Source organism: Colias croceus, chromosome 4 (assembly GCF_905220415.1).
Source record: "Colias croceus chromosome 4, ilColCroc2.1".
Lineage (NCBI taxonomy): Eukaryota > Metazoa > Arthropoda > Insecta > Lepidoptera > Pieridae > Colias > Colias croceus.
The window spans coordinates 2,308,437-2,330,721 of record NC_059540.1 but is presented as its reverse complement, the minus strand read 5'-3'; the positions used below and the strand labels follow the sequence as shown (position 1 = coordinate 2,330,721).

The window sequence follows — 22,285 nt, the reverse complement described above, 5'->3', positions numbered from 1 at the left end:
TTTACCATGTATAGAAATAGAGAAATTGATTATATGAAAATCAGAATATATTGTAAGGTTTTAAAATATGAAAAAATAGTTGTAATCATTTTTAACATTTCTGCTATTTTTAAAATAGTGATTATTTTTGCGTTTACATTATTAACATTTAAAAAAAATTAAAAAAGGAATGCCACATTCCATAAACAATATTTTCAAATAAAGCCCCCCATTCACCCTCCGCGCAGAACATTCAAAACAAGAATGTCAAAATATTGCAATGTTCAGGCGTTTTATCCCTTGTAACCATTATGTGCCATAACTCAGTTAGCGAGGTCTGGCAACAATGCCATTTCTCCCACTTTGTTATTAGATTGCGATGGATGCTCGAAAAAAATATTTATCACGTAAAACATCTGTTTTGTAACTTATCTGTGAATAATTTGGTATAGTTATGATCGTAACAATTATTCAGTATTTGTATTTTTTTCAGAATTAACAAAAAAGAGCGTGTGTGCCGAGCACACGTGTCTGAAATGAAACTTGTTTGGCAAGATTTAAAGATAAGGAAATCTTCGTCATCGTCCATGACGTGACGGTATTGCCATGACGCGACCATGCAATTTCCCTCTCAACGCAGCTAAAGAAGTTTCACTTTAGAAAAATCATTTATAGAGGGACAAAATACGAAGCAATCAGTCATTCAAACAAAATTCGAATAAAAAAGTATTCCAATTTTGAAATAAACCGTGAACTCTCAACAGATACATCATCATCACAGATAAAAAATGCAATTGGCGCCAAAAACCATTACAAGATTGTCACATTATCCATCATGCAACTCTGCACGCCCCAGGCAAAACCTATCATCAAAATGGTGGATAAAATCATTATTGGACCAGTAATTTTGTGAAGTGATCATGTGGATTGTCGTTAATGACGTCTGCACGTGTTTTGGAATGATTTGATCATCATTTGAATGATTATCTTAACTGGATGATTGTTTTTTTGTTTAACAAGCTCAGTTGTTTATCTCTGATTTGTCACTCGAAAAAGCTTACAAGTGAAGTTCACATAATATTATCTACTCATAGTCGGTATTCTTTTCATATTATTTACTAAAATAATACAACAAATTTTACGGTAAAAAATCTTCCGCTACTTTTGTAGAATATTATCTTCAATGCCCCATTTTCAAGATTGCACAAAGTACCATTTTAATAAGCAGTTTCTTGAAAAATTGAGATAAAAATATACTTTGTAATGACGAAAATGCTTTGAAAATATTATCACCACATCTTATAAAACAAAGTTGCTTTCTCTGTCCTATGTCCCTTTGTGTAGGGACACACAATATATGCAATTCGCTGATCGAGTTTTTTGTATATGTGTGCGTCCACATTGTTTCCCCGACGCTTTTTAGATTTATTAGAATAATTATTAGTCAGTAGTGCATAACGGCTAGCATAAGCAACACATATAATGTGAAGAGCAATAAAGTGATTGAAGGAAAGGCTTTATTATTTGGGCAACCTTGGGGGCAAAGGCACTACTCAACACTTTGTATGATTAAATCTTTAAAACTACGCAACGGATTTTGATGCGGTTTTTTTTAAATAGATAGAGTGATTTAAGAGGAAGGTTTTATTATATAATTAATTAGATTTTAGACAAAGCGGGCGAAGCCGCGGGCGGTAAGCAAGTAACCTATAAAATACAAGTTTTAGCTCTAACAACACAAAATTGTTGGTAGCCGATGTTTATGTATAGTTAGTTACTATTAAAGATTATCAAGACTTGTCCAAATATGTTTATTGATTCAATCTGAGTTACATAAACAGGATAAAAATGTTGGCGCCGCAATGCCGACCAATGGGGGCGAAAGAGCCGCGGCTTCCGGACCGCGGGAAGATTCAATATCCGTTCGAATACGAGATATTCGATTACTCGATTATTCGCTTAGGGATTGGAATCGATTTAAAGTTTCATCGTTTCTTTACGAGTTGTGGATAATTGCGTCCATTTTATTGGTAGTGCTGTGATAGAAAACGTTAATATTTTTTCGTTTAAAAATGTGGATAGTTGTTGTACATAAAAAAGTCAAATAGGTAGAAGTTTTGTTGAACAACCGATCAATATTCTTACTATGTATATACATAGATTCGTGACAAATTATATTCTTGCATGTTAACATTCTAATCGTTTTCAATAAATTTTCATATAGCGCACCTACTATTATAATATATTAATTTTAAAGGGTAATTACTGAATAATATGTTAGAATTTTTTTAATAATTACATATTTGACACCCCTACACACAACGTTACATAAGCGCGTCATCTAATTGGACACAACAATCGCAAGACGTCAGATCAAAGCACGCCGCGTCCAATAAAACGTCACGACGCATCAGGGATGTCACTCGCAGATTAGCCGCTCTCATTTAATTGCTTTAGGGCTTTTCCATCTCAATGGCTTTTCAACATAGCCGGCTAATAAATTAATGATCGAGTGTGTGCCCACTGACGCTAATTAGTGCATTGTAATCAATATTTAAACGCTTGGTAATGAGTTATTGGAATACGGATTTAACATACTTTGATTCCATTTACCTGTACTAGAACCGTTATAATATTTAAATGGACAAAACATTGTACTTAATTATGAAAGTGCAAAATATCTAACTGCGTCATTTTTCTCTAAGAAATCTATTACCTATTTCCTATGTATGTGTTGTTTTCAATAGCCTTTCTTATGGCCCATCCGTCTTGATTAGGGAAGTGTTTCGATAACACGGAGGTGTGAGGAGGGCCGCAGGCAACTGAGAGTTATATGAAATCGAGAAGACATAGTTCTACGACCCCGATTTTGTCTTAGGAGGGAATTTTTGCGATTTTACTCAGAACATTTTAGCTGTTCTATGGCAAAATTTAGTAAAACTGTGCCAATGCGATCATAAAGACTTACAATTGTTTATAAAATAATAGATTTAACAAGCCCTTATAAATTAATTAAAACTCAAACATTAAGAAAATCTTTGAGAAGCATGTAAAGCATCGCATCTGCATTATACAGTAAGATAAACAAACCAAACATTTGTCTAAACTAATAATATTATAAAGAGGAAAACTTTGTTTGTTTGTTTATTTGATTGTAATGAATAGGCTCATAAACTACTGGACCGATTTTGATGAAATTTGGCACAGACAATCTTTAGACCCTGAGAAAGAACATAGGCTACCTTTTATTGCGAAATATGTACCAAGGGCGAAGCCGGGGCGGACCGCTAGTATACAATTATTAACATTGTAAAGTGAATTTTTGAAGTGCAAAAGCCGCGTTGAGAGTAAAATTTAAAGATTGCGTCATGGCAATACCGTCATGGAGTAAAGCGACGATTTCGGTAACTTTGAATCTTGCCAAAAAAAGTTTCACTTCTGACTCGTGTGCTAAATTTTAAATGCACTCACTACATACATATCACGATAATACTATGTAAATAACATTAAACCCATTAAAACACAAGTGAGAGTGATAACCGTATTTTTGTAATAAAAGCAGAGCAAAGCGCTTTCCTTGACAAATAACGTTGATTTACAAGCGCTTACTTCGCTTTACGCGTGTATGGTGAGAGTGTAATAAAATAATGATTTACGTGTAACAAGGAAATGTGCTATCATTAAATAATTCAGCGCTGAAATTACATGCTCCTTATTTTGAACTTCTTTGTGTTGTTCAGAAATCAGATGTAAGTAATCAATTAATATGTTGGAATTCCTAAAGAGTTGTTTTGTTGAATGCAACATAAGGTAAATGTACATGTCTGTCAGTGCCCTTTTCAGGCTATAATAATAGATTTATTTTTAAAGTAGAAGTTGAGTGAATTAATATTGTAGATATTAGCTTAAACTTTGCGTTATAAATTTGACTCTACATATTTTCAATAATATTAATAAGTAACGGATAATTTTATAACACAAAAAATTTAAGCACATAGGTAAAATTCAGTCTTCCAGCTTCTATAAAAGGAACGAATACAAAACTACATACAATAAGCGTATTTTATTTACATAAAATGTTTTAAAATGCGACTGAATATGTAATTGTGCCAAAATGTACGGAGCAAGAGACATATTGGTAGACTTTGTGAACGCTTTTGGCATCAGCTTCTTTTCCACTGTCTAGTTTCTATAGTGTTTCTGTATGTATGAATAGAATTAAATATATGTGATGTATGCAATTAATTTCTGATCATCATTTATCATTATTATATAAATTGAAATAATAAATGATTTAAGAAACTGTGCCGGAAATATACTGCATAATCAAATTTTCATAATGAACATATCCAAATAATCTTTATAATATAAAAATGAATCCCAAAATGTGTTGGTAAGCGCATAACTTGAGAACGGCTTAACCGATTTCGTTAATTATTTTTTTATAATATTCCTTGAAGTTCGAGGATGGTTCTTATGTAGAGAAAACGTGAAACGAAACCACGGGCGAAGCCGGGGCGGACCGCTAGTAATTTAATAAAAAGTGAAAATACATAATAGTATGGAATGCTATTTTAGGATTATATAATTTTCATATGAAAAAAAAATATATTTGAATGCTTGCAGGCTGCAGCATGCTAGGTACCTTTAGATGCCCCATCTTCTCGTGCGTTTTTGAGAGGCTACACTCGTGACGGTAGTATCGCGATGATACATAATAATATTATGTATAGAATATAGATATCGTTTTTCGGTATACTATGAATATTTTTCATAGTCTGTATGTTTCATCGCAATACGCAGTAACAGTTATTAGGACGAAAATTTTGAATTTTGAATTCATACAATCCTAGTCACATCTTTAACACAATAAACATCGAATAAGAACAAATATTCGTACATAAAGCAGGCAATACTAACATGATTGACACCGGAGACTCTGGTCTTGTTCAATTTAGATAGGTTGGTGCCCATCCGTAGCCATTAAAGCCACCTCGGCGTCTATCTAAATCCCGCCTTAAAACCTCATGCATAGAGTTCAAACTCGAACACGTAATTTGGCACAAACGTTTTTTTCACTATCACAGTTTTGGTTGAACACAACTCCTAAAAGTCTTTTACGTCACTTTTGGTCAATTGGAAGCTGAAATGTAAATATTGAAGCGCTAAAAAAATATAAAAATAAAAATGTTAATAAAAAATAGATATAGCTGCAACTACACAATAATAAATTGAATATAGTTATATTCTTATAAGTATTCTCTTCAAGTATCTTGTGATCTTGTTTTCATACCATACCATTACATACAAAGTTTTTCGCAGTGCTTATAAACCGTCAAAAGTATAAACAAACACATACTCGTACATAGGATATATTTACACACATTCACAATAAAAAGAACCTTTCCCAAAAAACACGGCTCTAAACCATTCCGCGAATCGGGTCAAACAATAAAATAAACATTTTATCTAAGAAATTAAACATAGCCTTGTAAATTATGCAATAACGTTATCTAATGCGTTTACACAACCGAAAATGGTGGTTCAACCCACGCCCAGCGGTGGGCGGACAGGTAAGTGAATCAACCTATCTGTATCAATGAACTGGGCTTGAAAGGTTGGAAACTTTGCTAACAAATTACTACACAATTCTTTATGAGGAATTATTTTTCTAATAGAATCAGTTAACGGGTTCTGGAATACTCTAGAACGTTTTCTCTCGACATAAAAGTTCGTGGGAAGTTAGATTTGAAGTGTATGTATTTAAAATGAAAAGACTTTGTAATATTTGTCAGGCGCTGCTCTATCACTTATTAGAGCAAATTAATCTAAGGCAAGAAATAGAGTTTATAATAGGACAAGGTTTTTTTAATTACAAGTGACTACTACTATACTCAAAAATTTTTATCCGGGATTTGTTTGTTAGTATGGTATTGACGTTTATGTCGAACAATCTGCAAGTTACAGGTATACTTTATAACCGTGTTTGTCCAGTGTCCACAAGAAGATTCAAGCTAGCTAGCACAGACAGATATTCGACATTCTCTTTAATCTTATTGACATAATATCTTCCAACAACACCTAACGAAACTTTTGTACTGCAAATTGGTAGTGTGGTAAGTCACTAACCAAACGAACAAGGAAGGAGTGAATTCATATATTGGTTAAACGACATGCTTATTACAATTTACACGGAGCTAAAAGCTACTGTTGTAGTATCAAATGTAATAGCGATGTAGGAGATAGTATGGAATTGATACCAATTTATATGCCGTCGCTATAAATAATGAAGAAACATGATTAAGCCGTAATTAACATAAATATCTACATCAATGGGGAGGGAACAGTGAGTCACTGTTTCACACGGAATCGTCCTGTTATTTACACTTTATTGTTGTGACTTTAATTTCTATGTAATTGTGGGTAAGTTTTTATTAAAATGATTTTATTGAGTTTTATTGACATAGTAGTTAAAAAATGCATTATTGAATTTGATATTTTTGGTTAAAAGGCATTCAAATGCTTTATAAATATAAATTTATAAAGAATAGAAAAAATTCGATCACGAGGCGGGACTCGAACCCGCATCCTTTCGTGCCAAACCGGGGCGGATGCCTGACCAGTTCAGCCACTTCAGCGAGTGGCTGAATTGCTCAGAATTTTTTATATTCTTTATAAATTTATAAATGCATTATTTATTAGAATTACAGTGTCGTATTTATTAGTATCATTTATAAAATTGTATAGTTTAGATTGTGACTCTTTAGTAATTGAATCAAACATAATAATCATTTTACTTTGGGATATCTTACAAAATCTATTTCTAGATTTAATGATTAATGAAAGTACGTAACATGACAGGTTTACATTATATTTTTGGGAACTAATATTTATCTCCTTTTGATTGTATATTTAGTTGCATATTACGATACAGATTTTAAGTGGTATATAAAATTTACTAAATATTTTAACTAACACATTGTAATGCTAGTTTTAGTATTCGTTTTGCTGCTAAATGACTCATTAACAAAAACAATAGACACGTATAAAAGGTGATCATTATTCTGTTCAAAGTTTAGTATTTTCACAAAATACATTGTTAAGTTTCGATGGAAAATTATTTGAACATAAATTGCTTTTAGCTACAAAATGTGCTGTTATTGAAAGGTGTTATGAACAAGAAATTATAATATAGATATTCTATTATTTGGGAACGAGAACAGGACTAAAGGTATAATGAAATAAGTAAAAATATAATTTTACTAATAACAGAGAACGCATAAAAAATCTCAAGTTTCTTTTATTTCCTAAAATTCTTCTATAAGGATTGTGTTTAAGGTAAGTTTCGTTACTTGAATAATAATATTAACGTTTTAACATTATATTCAGTATGTATTGAGTTATTTTTAACTGTTAGATAAAAGGAAAATTTCCTATTTTTAAGTCCAAAGAGCTAAAATTAATCCATATACCAGTGCATGTAAAATATTAGCATGCGGTGCATTCGATCAATAGTTTAGTTTAAATGACTCAAAGGAAGGGTTGCAGCCCTTCGAACCGTCACGATAAGCTTCGGTTAATATTGCGGGATTGTCTGCTTACCTACTGCTTTAAATTTTGAAAAAGGTTTCATGTAATAGTTTTGAGGTGTGGTATATTTTGGTTGGGTGGTTTTGGAATGGTGTAACGTTTTAGGAGCCATCTATGTTTATGAATAAAAAAATGTTTATTTACTAGATATTATGAGTCTTGTGTAAGCTTTTGGTTTTATTTTAATTCAAGTTTATGTATACTTCAACCTTATATTAATAATTGTTGTAATTTATTCAAATATAGCTTGCATTTTTTTATTTTTTTTTACAAAAAAAAAATGTACAGTAACCCAATTTGCATTAATAAATTGATTACATAGGAGGCTTTTAAAAATTGTTGTAAAATAATATGCGAATGAATGGTTTCCTATCACATTTGAAGAATTCATATATACACGACGGTTTTATCCATTCTTTCATTATTTTCATTAATTATGAATGGTCATATTTTAAAATAATTATTTATATTACTTATCTCTTATATAAAATTATCGAAAGTAAAATTATTTAATCAAATTGAAACAGCCAAATTTTTAAATCACGACTCAACGAATTCAGTACAAAGGTCCCCATAACTGTTATTACGTTTTAATTAAAATTTCAGTATTGGCAATAAGCGAAATACGACCAACCGAACGCAAATTGATTTTAAATACAGATTCATTTATTTCAATGGAACATAAATTAAATTAAACGCAATTTACAACGCCATTGATAACTCAAAAGCATGTTTGTTTTAGTTGCAGCTTTCTATGAAATAAACTGTAAAAAACAAAATGAAAACATAAAAAGCTCGGCAGTCACCTTAAAAAACTGATACAAAATAATTTTTGCTCCTTATATTGTGTCCGTTTGCGAAAAATACAATAGTGTATCAAAATGGGTGAAAGTTCATCACTTCAAGGTCACTTGTTATCACTGAAAGTATTGATTGATAGTTGTTTTGTTTTCACACGCGACCGAACCAGCACAGATCCAACCGTACGCACGTGCACTCCCTTCGACAGCTAGCCTCACACTGCCGGTCCTCCCTTATTCCGAATTTCGGAGGGCGCTCACTTGGCCGCTTTGTTGTATCAAAGAGGGCTAAATTATTACGGTTTTGCGATAACATAATAGGACGGTGCACTAAATTATAGAAAGGATAATGCTTTTTATTGAACGCTAAAATATAGAGCGATTCGCAATGTTTAAGAGGTAGAGATTTGAGACGCTTAAGTAGAGACGTCAATGTAGAGTCGTTTTCGATGATTGATCTGAGATGTGAGGGATTAAAATCGAATTGTAGAGGTGTAGAGAACGCGTGATAGCTCTATACATCGGTATTTCTCTAGCTTTAGTGAGTTCTTATCAAATGTAGAGTTTTGATCAAATTGGATAGAGCTAGGAACACATTTTTATAAATGCATATTTAAATAACGTATGTTGATAAAAGCCCTTACTTGCGGAAGAAACAAGTATTATTGGTAAGTTTGAGTATCGCGCTCTACACTCAATCAATTAGTCAAATAAAAAACAAATACATCTGCCTCATACCCAAAAATAACAATAAAAATAACTGCGTTAAAAACAACCGACTTCAAAAACGGAAAAGTAAGAAATAAAAAAGATTTGATATTATTAATTACTACATATTATTTTTATGTGCTATTTACTAAAAAGGTTTGATGTCGGTGCATGGGCTTAATACTAAGTGCTTAGTATTTGGCACCGACTTCAAACCTATTTAATAAATAGCACATAAAAATAATATGTAGTAATTAATAATATCAAATCTTTTTTATTTCTTACTTTTCCGTTTTTGAAGTCGGTTGTTTTTAACGCAGTTATTTTTATTTAATACTTTTTAGTGTATTTTTCAACACGAATCAAACGAGCCCAAACTCGATAAAGTTGAGTCAATATATTATTACTGAGTTCCTATGGCCACCTTCCGATTCCATCATCAGATCAGCTCCATGTCATGATAATGTTTCATCGCTATCCAATTTACATTCGTATACAAAATTTCAGCTCAATCGGTTACCGGGAAGTGAATCAAAGTTACTTGCTACATTGAAATTAAGTCATCGAGTATAGACAAAAATGCTCATAAAATAAAAACTACTAGGCCTAGCCGAATAAAATTTTTATGGGACCAATTCGACACCATCCCGCATCGAACAAAAAAAGAATCACGTAAATCGGTTCAGAAACCTCGGAGTAATCGGTGTACATACATAAAAAAAAAAAAAAAAAAAAAAAAAATATACCGGCCGAATTGATAACCTCCTCCTTTTTTTTGAAGTCGGTTAAAAAGACACACTGTTAGAAGAAAAACGTAAGCTATTATAATTTTGTGGTACTAATAGTCATTGAAACATTTGTTAACTTAACCATAAATAATCAAGTATTGATATAATCTGAACGCAATTTAAATTCCTTAATACAAACAGTTCTTAATGAGCAAATGTAATAATTACTTTATGAATGAACATGGTAATTAGAGACAAACAGCTGTGGACTGCACCAAACCAAAATAGATACGTCACGGCAAAATGTTCATTCAATTACTGAAACCACTTCGAGCTAATTACGCTCTTATTCTCTAAATCACAAAGATGAAATTAGCGTGCTGTAGTTTGGTTTTTGGAGAGTAATTGGTGTGTATGTAGCGTGGGACCACCGCGTCGCTTTTAAAACACGAAGATCGGTTACATTTGTAAAAATGTAGTTTTGGATGTACATAATAATTGCTTTTTCTAGGTTAAAAATCTTTATATATTTTGAATTGTGTATAAGTAGTATTAGATACATTAGGTATATTGTAAAATAGGCCAAAGATTAAGTTTAAGATTAAGAAAGCTTTTCGGTTAAAAAAATAAAAATAAGAATAAACATTCACAACAATAACAAATAAAAAAACAAGGTTATTAAGTAAACACATTATCTGAATCAACAATCTGCTTTTGATTTGATTCCAAACGTTTGTCGATGGCTAAGTCAAAGAGTGACTAAATTACTTTATTTTATCAAATCAATCGAATCAAAAATAGCGATGTGTACAATAACCTCTTAAATAATTATAAACTTTGAGGCATTCTTAAAATATGTGCTTTAGTTAAAAGTTCTTCACCATTTATGGTTCAATGTTTATAATCTCTTTCCCGGATCTGCGCTGAAAAGTTTTTTTTTATTTTTTTTATTTTAATTGTAATTATTGTAAGTGCTAGGATATGTTATAATACATAATAAATAATAATATTAACTTTATTATGATTTATAAATGTTATATCAAATCCTTAAAAACACACATTTTGACATAATATCTACTACCAGCAAATAATAAAATATTACCGTCACATTTACCCTTAAATCCTGCATAAATGAAGTTGAAGATAACCTGAATCTAAAACTATGGAATTTTTCGCGACTTATGCCACAAAATGTCGAGATAGAGGGATTTGTTTGTTACTAAGCGTGTACAGGAAACTTTGTATCTATAAATATGACATTTTTATCAAATATGACTTATAAAATTTACCCTTGTAAAGTACCATTTCACTCGTAATATTCTGATTATTATTCTTTTCGATTTCAGGAAATTTCAATATTGCTTTTAGGTATATTAACAACTAGATGCTCCGCGCGGTTTCACCTCCTGTTGGTCGTAGTGTAATTATATATAGCCTATAACCTTCCTCGATAAATAAGCTATCTAACACTGAAAGAATTTTTCAAATCGGATCAGTAGTTCCCGAGATTAGCGCGTTCAAACAAACAAACAAACTCTTCAGCTTTATAATATTAGTATAGTATAGATTAGTATAATAGTAGGTACCTATATGTAGTTCCCGAGATTAGCGCGTTCAAACAAACTCTTCAGCTTTATAATATTAGTATAGTATAGATTAGTATAGTAGGTACCTATATTCTTGTTAGCTTTTCTTCGAGGTTTTTTTTTAGTGTACCCACTTCATTTTTTATCTATCATTTTTATGATAGATATATGGTCACGCTTTCTGTAAAGTGCTAAAAGTCTATTTATGATTCGTGCGATTATTTTTTATATCCATATCACACTCAAATTGTATCTTATTTTTATCAAATGGAGTCACTTGTAAGCTAGGAATTTACCTATCCATACTTAACTTAGTTCAATCACGCCTAAACTACAGAACCAATTTTCATGAAATTTGGTATGGAGATATTTTGATACCCGAGAAAGGACATAGGCTACTTTTTATCCCGGGAAAATGACGCAATCCCAGAAATCCCACGGGTACGGGAACTATGCGGGTTTTTCTTTGACTGCGCGGGCGTAGCCGCGGGCGGAGGCCTAGTATTTCATAAGTATTCATTCATTGGATCAATACACAGTGTAGTTCAAGCAGATTATCAAAACTGATTTAGGTACAATTAATAACGCTGAAGTTATCTATGCACATAACAACTTTAATCAGTAAACTTCGGTATTTTAATACAAAATGAGGATAGGAAAGTTTTTCTTCTATAACGTTAGATCCCAGGAGGAAAATGCAACTAAAATATTTTGTTTTTTGTTGAAAACTTAAATAGAATTGATAAAACTTTTTAACTTGGACGTTGCTTAGTTTTTATCTATTTCTACCTATATGGTTATAATAAATACAATTATATGTTATAAGTTTAATCACATTGATCTCTGGACACACACGTGGAAAAAATTTATTTCAGAAACACTATAATAATATTAAATTGACTAGCTTCCGCCCGCGACTCCGTCCGCGCGGATGTCGGTCTTTACGTGGATGGTTTATTTCTCCATTTTGAGTAACTCTGACAATGACATCTTATAAATATCTATTGGACCCAAATACGGCTAGGCCTATAATAATACGCAACGTGTGTTCGCGGTTCTACAGAACAACGTCTATGGATAAAACTGAAAAATTAGATTAATTTGTTTCTACGTATTTTTCCAGGATAAAATGTATCCTATTTTATGCCCAGGATTATAAGGTATAATTATACCAAGTTTCATCGAAATCGAACCGTTAGTTTTCACGTGATGCCTGAACATACATACAGACAGACAGACAGACAGACAAAAATTTTTTTAATCACATATTTGGGTTCGGTATCGATCCAGTAACACCCCCTGGTATTTATTTTTTCAATATTTTCAATGTACAGAATTGACCCTTCAACAGATTTATTATATGTATAGATAACAGTTTATTATTGACGCAAATTACTATTAATTACCTACCTATGCTTAAGCTATATATACCTGATATGTTATGGGTCTGATAACTGCGAAATAATATACAATATACAATATGCATTGCATTATATTATTATTATTTACTAGCAAGCCGAGTTTCAACTCTCTCACATCTTTGCGTTATATCCTACAAACAAAAATACTTCTCCTAAACGACACATAAAGAACCCTACTAACATCATTTACTATTAGTGTCCTGAATGACCTAATCTTTTAAAAGGCAATAAAACAAATTTTATTTCCCGTTGCGTAACCTTGGATCCCCCCGGTCTAGACTTGCTCTATTGTCTCAATGAATTCAGTGTTTCCACATTATAAATTTAAATTAGTCCTTTAGACGCTTAGCCTAGTCAGCGGAATTAGGATTTAGTAGGCTCTCAGTTTTCGAAGTATCTTTTGTTCAGTGCCTATAATTTAGTAGCCATTAGGAGCAATTTGCATTATTTTATTGTCTAGTAAGTTTGGTGCAGTTTGAAAATGTTGCTAATATTATTAACGCAAAATTTTATGCTATAGAATGATAGGTTAGTGTTTTACTTTAACATTAGATTCAAACTGTAAGACTAGTTTGTCATCAATGGATACTATTACATATAAAAAACCGTTTTTCTGATTTCAAGTTTATCAGGAATCTTTACACATGTAGTTATCTATAGTATTTACATACATAAATAGTAGCAATATTTATGGCGAATCAAAAACCGCTATCGCTAATGACACCTTAATCTTGAGCGACTTCAGGTATCAGCCTCTGACGAGACATCCGTCAGCTTCAAAGATAAATCCTCTCGTTACCTCGCCTCATTACTAACGGAAGAGGGCTGGGGAAAAATCACTGTGAAATAGCGCTGCTACTTTTGAAATCACTGTGAAATAAGTCTATTACTTTTATGTGTTACAGCTACCTGTCGCTGACGACAACGACGACGACGAAGTCAAATAAAATATAAAGAAACTAATCTACAAACTAAGCTAGCAAAACATAATTATAGTATTTAATCCGACAATTTAGGCGCTTTAAAAAACATTTCTTACATAATAGTGGATTTACCAAACCAGATCCAATATCTGTATTAACGAAGTGATAGAAAATAACAGTGATTTTTTGGTGTTATATTTTGTATTTGTATTGTAGTTATTGTAACAGTGAAAATCACAGTGATAACAACAAAATAATGGCATCTGCCCTAAATGTCCGCATCGATCACGGGCTCAAGTTGGGGTAAATAGGCGGAAAAAATTCAAATGCCAGAATGATGGGCGTGCAACATTACAGAGTTTATTTCGTTATATTTTTGTCAATCAACTTTTTTATGAAATCTGGTGCTTTGATGAAAGTCGGATATTCTTCTGCATGCAAGCAGCGTAGTAAAAACACGTTGCATAACAATTTGCCTTGAAGAAATTATTTAAAAAGGTTAGTTGGACATGCAAGAAGGCAAAATCTCATTAAATGTTGCCTAAAGATTTTATATATTTTTACAAGAATTTTAAATGTGGCATTGTGATGCGAGTATAGGTACAACTTAATAAAATATGGCAAAATTATTATTTTATATTTATAGCGATCAGGTAAAAGACAATAATAATATACCTATCATCACTACATAGTATAAATCTTTAAAACTACGCAACGGATTTTGATGCGGTTTTTTTTATTAGATAGAGTGATTCGGTTTTAGTATATAATTTATTAGGTTTTAGACAAAGCGGGCGAAGCCGCGGGTGGTAAGCTAGTTAATAAATAATTAATATTTGTCTATTAAGACATTACAAATAAATCGAACTAAATCTCTACATTGCTCTATACTCTATACCCTATATAACAACTTCCTGTAAGTAAAATTGTAATTCTAATTCAAATACACAAGCATATGAAACCCACAGTGAAGTGATATCAATTTACGAACGCATGTAACATGTCACACTTTGTCACTCGTATTTCAGATGTGACGAGACCCTACTATGTGTTCGAGTAAACTATGAATTAATATTACTTTATTTCACTATTTATACGTTTCTTTATATGTTGTGTATATTTAATTTATTTCTCTATTCACAACATAAGAATGGACGTTATAGTTTGTTGTCTTAATATTGAATGATTTAATTACATATATTCTTTTTTAAATATTCGTGCAAAACGTAACGAAATTGACTCTCCTCATGCTCATGGAGGAATAGTGCAACAACTACTTAAAAAGAGAGTTGAATTATATTTGTACAAATCATATCTATCTTCAATTTAATATAATGATAGACAGTTTAGTAGATTTGTATGAAATTAAAATATTATGCACTAAATTTTTTAACCGAATCCTAAAGAAAATATCAGTCGCAATTGATGAGTTATACTATCGAGATAGATCGATATTACAGAAGAAAACACATAGTAGGGGTAACACAAAGTTTCAAATATGGATTCCGACGTGCAAACATTTCACCCGTGAGTGTTTTGAAGACTCACACACCAATATAATATAACGAGAAGGAATTTATAGAATATGCATATTTATAGCATTTGAGATATAATATATAATTTATGTTTAAAATTATATAATCCTTAAAACTAGCAGGAAATATAAACTAGCTTTCCACCCGCGGCTTCGCCCGCGTTTTCAAAGAAAAACCCGCATAGTTCCCGTTCCCGTGGGATTTCCGGGATAAAACCTATCCTATGTGTTAATCGAAGTTATCTTCTATATGTGTGCTAAATTTCATTATAATCGGTTCAGTAGTATTTGCGTGAAAGAGTAACAAACACATACACATACTCACAAACTTTCGCATTTATAATATTACTAAGAAGATAGTAGACTGTGCGACAAAAAAAATATCTTGGATATTTTTTTACTGAAAATTGTATTTTTTAGCGTAAATTAGGAACCTAGTAACAATATTTACTAAGAAAATATCATTAATTAACTAGCTTAATAACTGCGACTATCAGAAAATAGTTATTGTTTTTACGAGCGTGTTCGTTTGAAAAATTTAGTATCACAGAACAGTCCGCTCGAAGCGTAAAATTAAAAATACACTATGAAATTAAACAGAGACAAAGTGCTAAGTTTTTCTTTTACCAATAAAGGACAAAGAGAAGTTTTAACGATGTAGTTAGTATAACTTCTACTAGAGATCCCATTCTAATTAGTATCGCTGAAATTAATTCGGAATTGTCTGTGACAGGGACTAAAAAGTACTGTTTTATGCAAGTTTTATGATTATATTTCTGGAGTGTTTTAAAATGGTGTGTTATTTTTTTTTGTGTTCAAAAAAGATCAGAAAATTTCAGTCGCTTATATTTTTTCGAGACGTTTTTGTTGTTATTAAATTAGACTGCGTAAAAGTTAACTAATGATGAAGTTATTTTTACATCTAGGTATAAATTATTAATAAAATTCAAGTTTATTATATTAAAGTATCTTAGTTCAATAGTTGAAAAAAGTACACTAGTAAGTTAAAACAGACACTAAAATATGAATACAGTGTATAATATCTAGAAAAAATCTCAACCGTCTCTCAAAGTTTACACTTTTCGGCGAGTTTTGAACAATATTTTTAGACAACTAAAAAACGAATCACTAGACCACAAAACTGCTTAGACTGAAAACTTGTAAGGCTTGACCATCGCCCGCGGCGTTGTCTGCAATTTAACCCTATGTCCCGAGGGAGAAGCACTATATACTGCATTGTTTGCACGCCATTCCGGAAACTTTGATAAATTAGTATTATAACTATGTTAGAAGACGTTTACACCTAATAGTCAGGGTTTCAGAGACGACAACGTATGTGTTGGATCACTAGCCTGCTTGGAAGTATCTAATTGTATATAAATCTTTTAGTTAAACGTGGTTTAAATTTAAGGCAGGTTTATACTCCATTGTAAACTACTGCATTGAACATTGTTTATTGTTTAACCAATGCAACATATTCACGACGAATCGGATCGTATTGGAAACCTTAACTCTCACTTTTAATACATATTAAAAAATGGTTTTTATTTCAGACATTTAGCCTGATACCTACATTACTAGAACTCATTAGTTTTAAGCCATAACTATAATGAATGAATGAATGAATGAATGAATGAGAACTTTATTGTAAACACCAAATTACAGACATTACATAAAAAAGAATACACATAAATTGCACAATGGGCGACCTTATGGCTACAGAGCCATCTCTTCCAGGTAACCCAACCAAGGAAAGAAATGACAAAAACAACGAATACAGGTAGGTGGTGTATACTGAAGCACTGAAGCAATAAATACATAAAAATAAATAAAATATAGTAACTATACATTTTGCGACATTAATAAATGTATACAATATAAATATATACATAATAATAATTATAACAAATAAATACAGATAAGGGAAAGTACATAAATATCACTTAATTAAAGAGATGTAGTAATTAAAAAGCAAGTTTTTGAAAGCATCGATGGATCTCGCTTTGCGTATAGCTATTGGTAAGTCATTCCATAGTCTAATAGCCTTCACTGTAAATGAGGAATTGAAAAATTTAGTTTTATGTGTGGGTACATTAAGGAGATAAGTATCACTGGATCTCAGATTTAATCCGTGATTACTTGCGTACTCAAAGTTGTTTTTTAAGTAGGGTGGGGTTCTGGGATCGAATAATATTCCGTACAACAGATGCAGCACATGAGCATCCCGGCGATATCTGATAGGTAGCCATTTCAACCTGCGACGATAAGCAGAGACATGGTCATACTTACGCAACCCGAAGATAAAACGGATGCATAAGTTCTGAAATCGCTCAAGCTTATCAAGCTGGATTCCAGCTAGGTCACAGAAACTGACATCAGCGTAGTCGAGGATGGGAAGAAGGAGTGATTGCGCTAACAAAATTTTGGTCGGAATCGGAAGAAAGTTTCGTAATCGCTTAAGGGAGTGGTATGCCGCAAATAACTTTTTACTAACATGTTTCATGTGCTCATGCCAGGAAAGTGTAGAGTCTATATGGACACCTAGGTTTTTAACAGACTGACTGAAAGGGATTTTAGTGTCGTCAACGTAAACGGATGGTAAATTATCCCATACAATTTTTGACTTAAACTGCGGACTTCCAATAATAATAGTCTGCGTTTTGTGGGGATTAATTTTAAGGCCATACAGCTTGCTCCACCTAACGATAAAATCGAGATCAGTATTAGTTGAGTGAATGGCTGCAGGCAAATCCGACAAAGAAGAATGTATATAAATCTGGAGATCATCAGCATACATGTGGTACCGGGATGAAATGTTGCTCGTAATGGAGTTTATGAAAAGTGAGAAAAGAAGAGGAGAGAGGACACCACCTTGTGGTACACCTGCAGTCAGATAACTCCAGGATGAGATGGACTCGTCTAGCTTTATCCTCTGCCGGCGACCATGCAAAAAGCTACGAAACCACTCTAACACCGACGCAGATATGTTGATAGAACGCAGCACACTCAAAAGTACGTCATAGTCAATACAATTAAATGCATTACTAAAATCTAGCAATGTTAGTATCGTGAGCTGCTTATTATCCATACCTAACCGAATGTCATCAGTTATTTTTACTAAAGCAGTAGCCGTACTATGCCCGGGGCGGAAACCGGATTGTAGAGGATTGAGTATGGAGTTCGAGTTTAGGAAAATACTTAATTGGTGATGGATAAGTCTTTCAAGAACTTTGGAGAGGAAAGGAAGAATGGATATAGGACGGTAATCAGATAGTGAGCTAGCATTCGATTTCTTAGGAAGTGGGATAACATTGGCGTCTTTCCAAACTTCAGGGAATGTGCTGGACGAGATAGAGTGGTTAAGGATGTTGGTGATTGTAGGAAGGATGATGTCAAGGATAGGAACGATCATAGCACGGCTAATATTGTCACAACCGACAGCTTTAGAAGATATGGATAATATGTTCTTCTTAACATCGCATTCGGTGAAAGGTGAGATGTTAAAAGGGTTATCAGAAGAATAAGGTAAGGATGAAAGGAAATTAAGGGTAGCCTGTTTATCGACACTGTCAAACAGGACTGGAGGAGTGGAAAAGTGTGCATTTAACTGGTCGATATTCAGGTTCGTAGATGACACTTTAGGTTGTTTGCCTACTCCAAGCGTTTTAAGAAATTTCCACACAAAACATGGATCACCATTTTCAATGGATGAATGAATATGGCGGCGCTGTGCATCCCGGCACACAGTATTGCAACGATTCCTCAGTCTTACATACCTCTCCCTCGCCTCATCAGAAGGACACGATTTTAATTGAGATTTGGCTTGGTTTTTTAAGTTCAGTTGCGATTTAATTTCCTCAGTGAGCCAAGGTGCAGGCAAGTGTTTTAGCTTCACTGGACGCATCTTGAAAACTGGACTGGAAGCATCTTGCGTCTACTCCGCATTTCTTGTTGGTCATAAAGCTGATTCAAAAGATTAACCTGTGACTGGAGGCATGACAAGGATGACATGACAAAAGTTCTAAACACATGAAACTCTGATGCAAGTTTCTCAGATGGAATTCTAGTTGCTGAGTTATTATTTTTTAGATCCCGTTGGAACTCATCCATCTTATAAGTAAACATTTCAGTCATTTCAGCCATCTTCTGTGAGATTGATTCCATTTTGTGGTTATGTTGCCCAACAGGTTATTGGTATATGTTGTAGATAGTGGTGTTATATGATTTATTTTATAGGAGACAGTTACTGGTTGGTAGTGGTAGTTATAATTTAATGCATGTATGTAAAAACACACTCACTTAACATTAAAAACAATTTAAAATGATACAGTAAAATTACGAAACGTCTACACTTTTCCACCTACCCACACGAAAGTGTCTAAAAAACTGGTAAACTATACCATATACCAGCTTCATACTTACTCTAACCTAAACCCCAATTACAAGTAATCAATTACAATAAATCATTAATAATCAGTAATAATAATAATACATATTAAAATGGTTTTTATTTCAGACATTTAGCCTGATACCTACATTACTAGAACTCATTAGTTTTAAGCCATAACTATACCATATACCAGCTTCATATTGACTCTCGAAACCTAAACCCCAATTACAAGTAATCAATTACAATAAATCGGTACACAATAATCACGGGGATTTAGTAATCCCAATTATGTCTAGACGAGAGGAGGAATGTTAAACAAGGGTTCCTTACGTATTGCAGACGGGCAACGCCCGGGCTCCATTCATAGTTGAAAGGCTTTAGCGTGTATTGATAAAATTCTACATTATTAAGGATATTGTCTGTGTTTATAGATAATTTCGAAGTGTAAATATTTGTTTTTCTCCGATGAATATTTAAAAAATAAAAAATAAATAATAAAATATCATTAGTAATTCAAACCCGCACCGTCTGCTTTAGCGACGCTATGTAACCCGCAAACTCATCACAGTAAATGAAATTCTTCCACTCTTTAAGACTTAGGTCCTATAGGGAAACTGGATTTATTATTTTCAAATGTTCTAAGTTAATGTAGAAGTAAAATCAGACTATGTTCCTGAATATTTGACTCATATTGTTAAGAAAATTGAACGCCTTGACGCTTTCTGAAGCAAGCAATACGTCAATCTAGGTCCAACGAGGCTTCATTCTATAAGGCGGTAGTCAAAGTCTTGGGTGGCTCAGGAACTTTGATATAAGGATACTGACTTAATAGGATTGAGAAATGGAAGCCAACTTCATAGAAAGATCGAATCTGAAACTAGAATAGAGCGTTATTAAAAGCACTTATTCTCAATTTCTATTGTTAGTTTGAAACGGTCACATACTAAAACCTCCATTGTTATATTAATTTTGTTTGCTATTAAAATATTTCTATGAAATATATATCGAATTACTTAGAAATTACATAAAGTATACATACAATATCTATTTGTCTAAATATACATATTGAAAACTGTTGATTTTTTGGAACAAAGTACACGCATAGCTTTACTAGCCATAAAGCTTTTCCCGCCTTTATTTTAATTGCCTATTTACCTTATAAAATGAAGCATACTAACAAAATATTAAACACGCCGTAAAAGAAGAATTTCCCCATTAAATCTTCTCTTGGGCGAAAATCACAGGGCAATGATTTGTAACATCGCCGGTGTAATATCCGTCAGAAGGCTCTACTACAGGTAACTCGAACTTGTGAAAAATATTTATATATTGCGATCGAGTATAATATTATGTATTATTTGGAACTTATTCGAGTGAGAAGGAAATTGAGCACGATGCTGTGATGAAAAGGCACACTGCACAGAATCACTATTTTAATTCTATGGAATATGTATGGATTTATTGGAAAAATATATAGCGTGGTTCTTCTGTGAATATCTCAAAGTATAAAACTGTATGACTTCCCAATAACTCGAACAACAAAACTCGTATATCACAAAAACAATAATACAAAGTAATCAAGAATGAAATGAAATCAAATAATATTATATTAGTAGTTTTAAAATACAGTTTTATTGTACAGTACTCCAAAATTAATAATGCGCATGCAAATCTTCGCTAATTGTCGTATTTCCAAAATGTGTTTCATTTGACTAAACAAATTTTACTAAATTATGCATGAAGGAAATGCATTTAACCACTCTATATACATATCATCTTCGGAAGCTCCGGGAATATGACAGTTACTGAACTGTGACGAAGATTTCTATGCGCATTATCACTTTTGGAGTACTGTATTGTATTATGTTTAATAATAATTGCAGAATAATTTTAGCGAAAACCTATAGTAAAGGTCTGAACAGATCGTACATCGTTTCGAATGAGAGCGTCTAATATTTTTATTTGAGCGTCAATACCGGTGAGGTAGACAATTTATGATGCTATACCTGTGTACCTTGTGCTTTGCTCTACCAATTTATACGGAAATTGAGTGATAATAACCTATTGTTATTTTGATAGAAGAATAAACAAAAATAATGGTTACTGTTTTATAAAATTTATTTAAACAAGATGTACATGGACTTCTTGGACGTGTAGGCTCGCTAGACTATTTTCTAAATTTTTTATTCATGAGAACCTCAATAGGTAAAAGTTGGTTTTAAGAAAGTCGATTGAAAATAGAGTCTCTATTTTCAATCGACTTTCTTTTCCTTTAATAATTGTGTAAAAATACATTTTCATTGATTTTCTTTTTCCTTTAAAAATTGTGTAAAAATACACTTTCATTAACATTATGACAGGTCACATGAAACTGTGTTAAAACTTTAGAATTAGTAAATTCATCATTTAACTATTTATTTAATCGAAATGTCAATACAATAAAGTTCAGAATCTCCAAAAAATAAATCGCGACTAAGATGCAAATACAAAAGTATCCTCAAAGAACCCCATAAAGTAGAGTATAGCAAAGACGTACAAAAATAAAAACGGCCATTTGTAAGAAGTTTTTCAAATATCCTTCAGTGCTTGAAAAACGTACATTGTGAAGATATTAGAGGGTAAACAG

At 32.4% G+C, this 22,285-nt stretch overlaps 1 protein-coding gene across 4 annotated transcripts in view; it reads right to left on the bottom strand.

Annotated features, from left to right (window-relative positions):
• LOC123691227 overlaps window positions 1–22,285 on the bottom strand; it is a 329,138-nt gene that overhangs the window by 130,195 nt on the left and 176,658 nt on the right. Inside the window, exon 1 of one of the 4 annotated variants that reach the window (XM_045635526.1) lies at window positions 4,900–5,103. The exons of the other annotated variants lie outside the window; for them this stretch is intronic. Coding sequence (XP_045491482.1) covers window positions 4,900–4,953 — 54 coding nt within the window. The 5' untranslated portion in view covers window positions 4,954–5,103. Of the gene's footprint in view, window positions 1–4,899; window positions 5,104–22,285 lie in introns of those variants that run through there. 4 annotated transcript variants of the gene reach the window in all.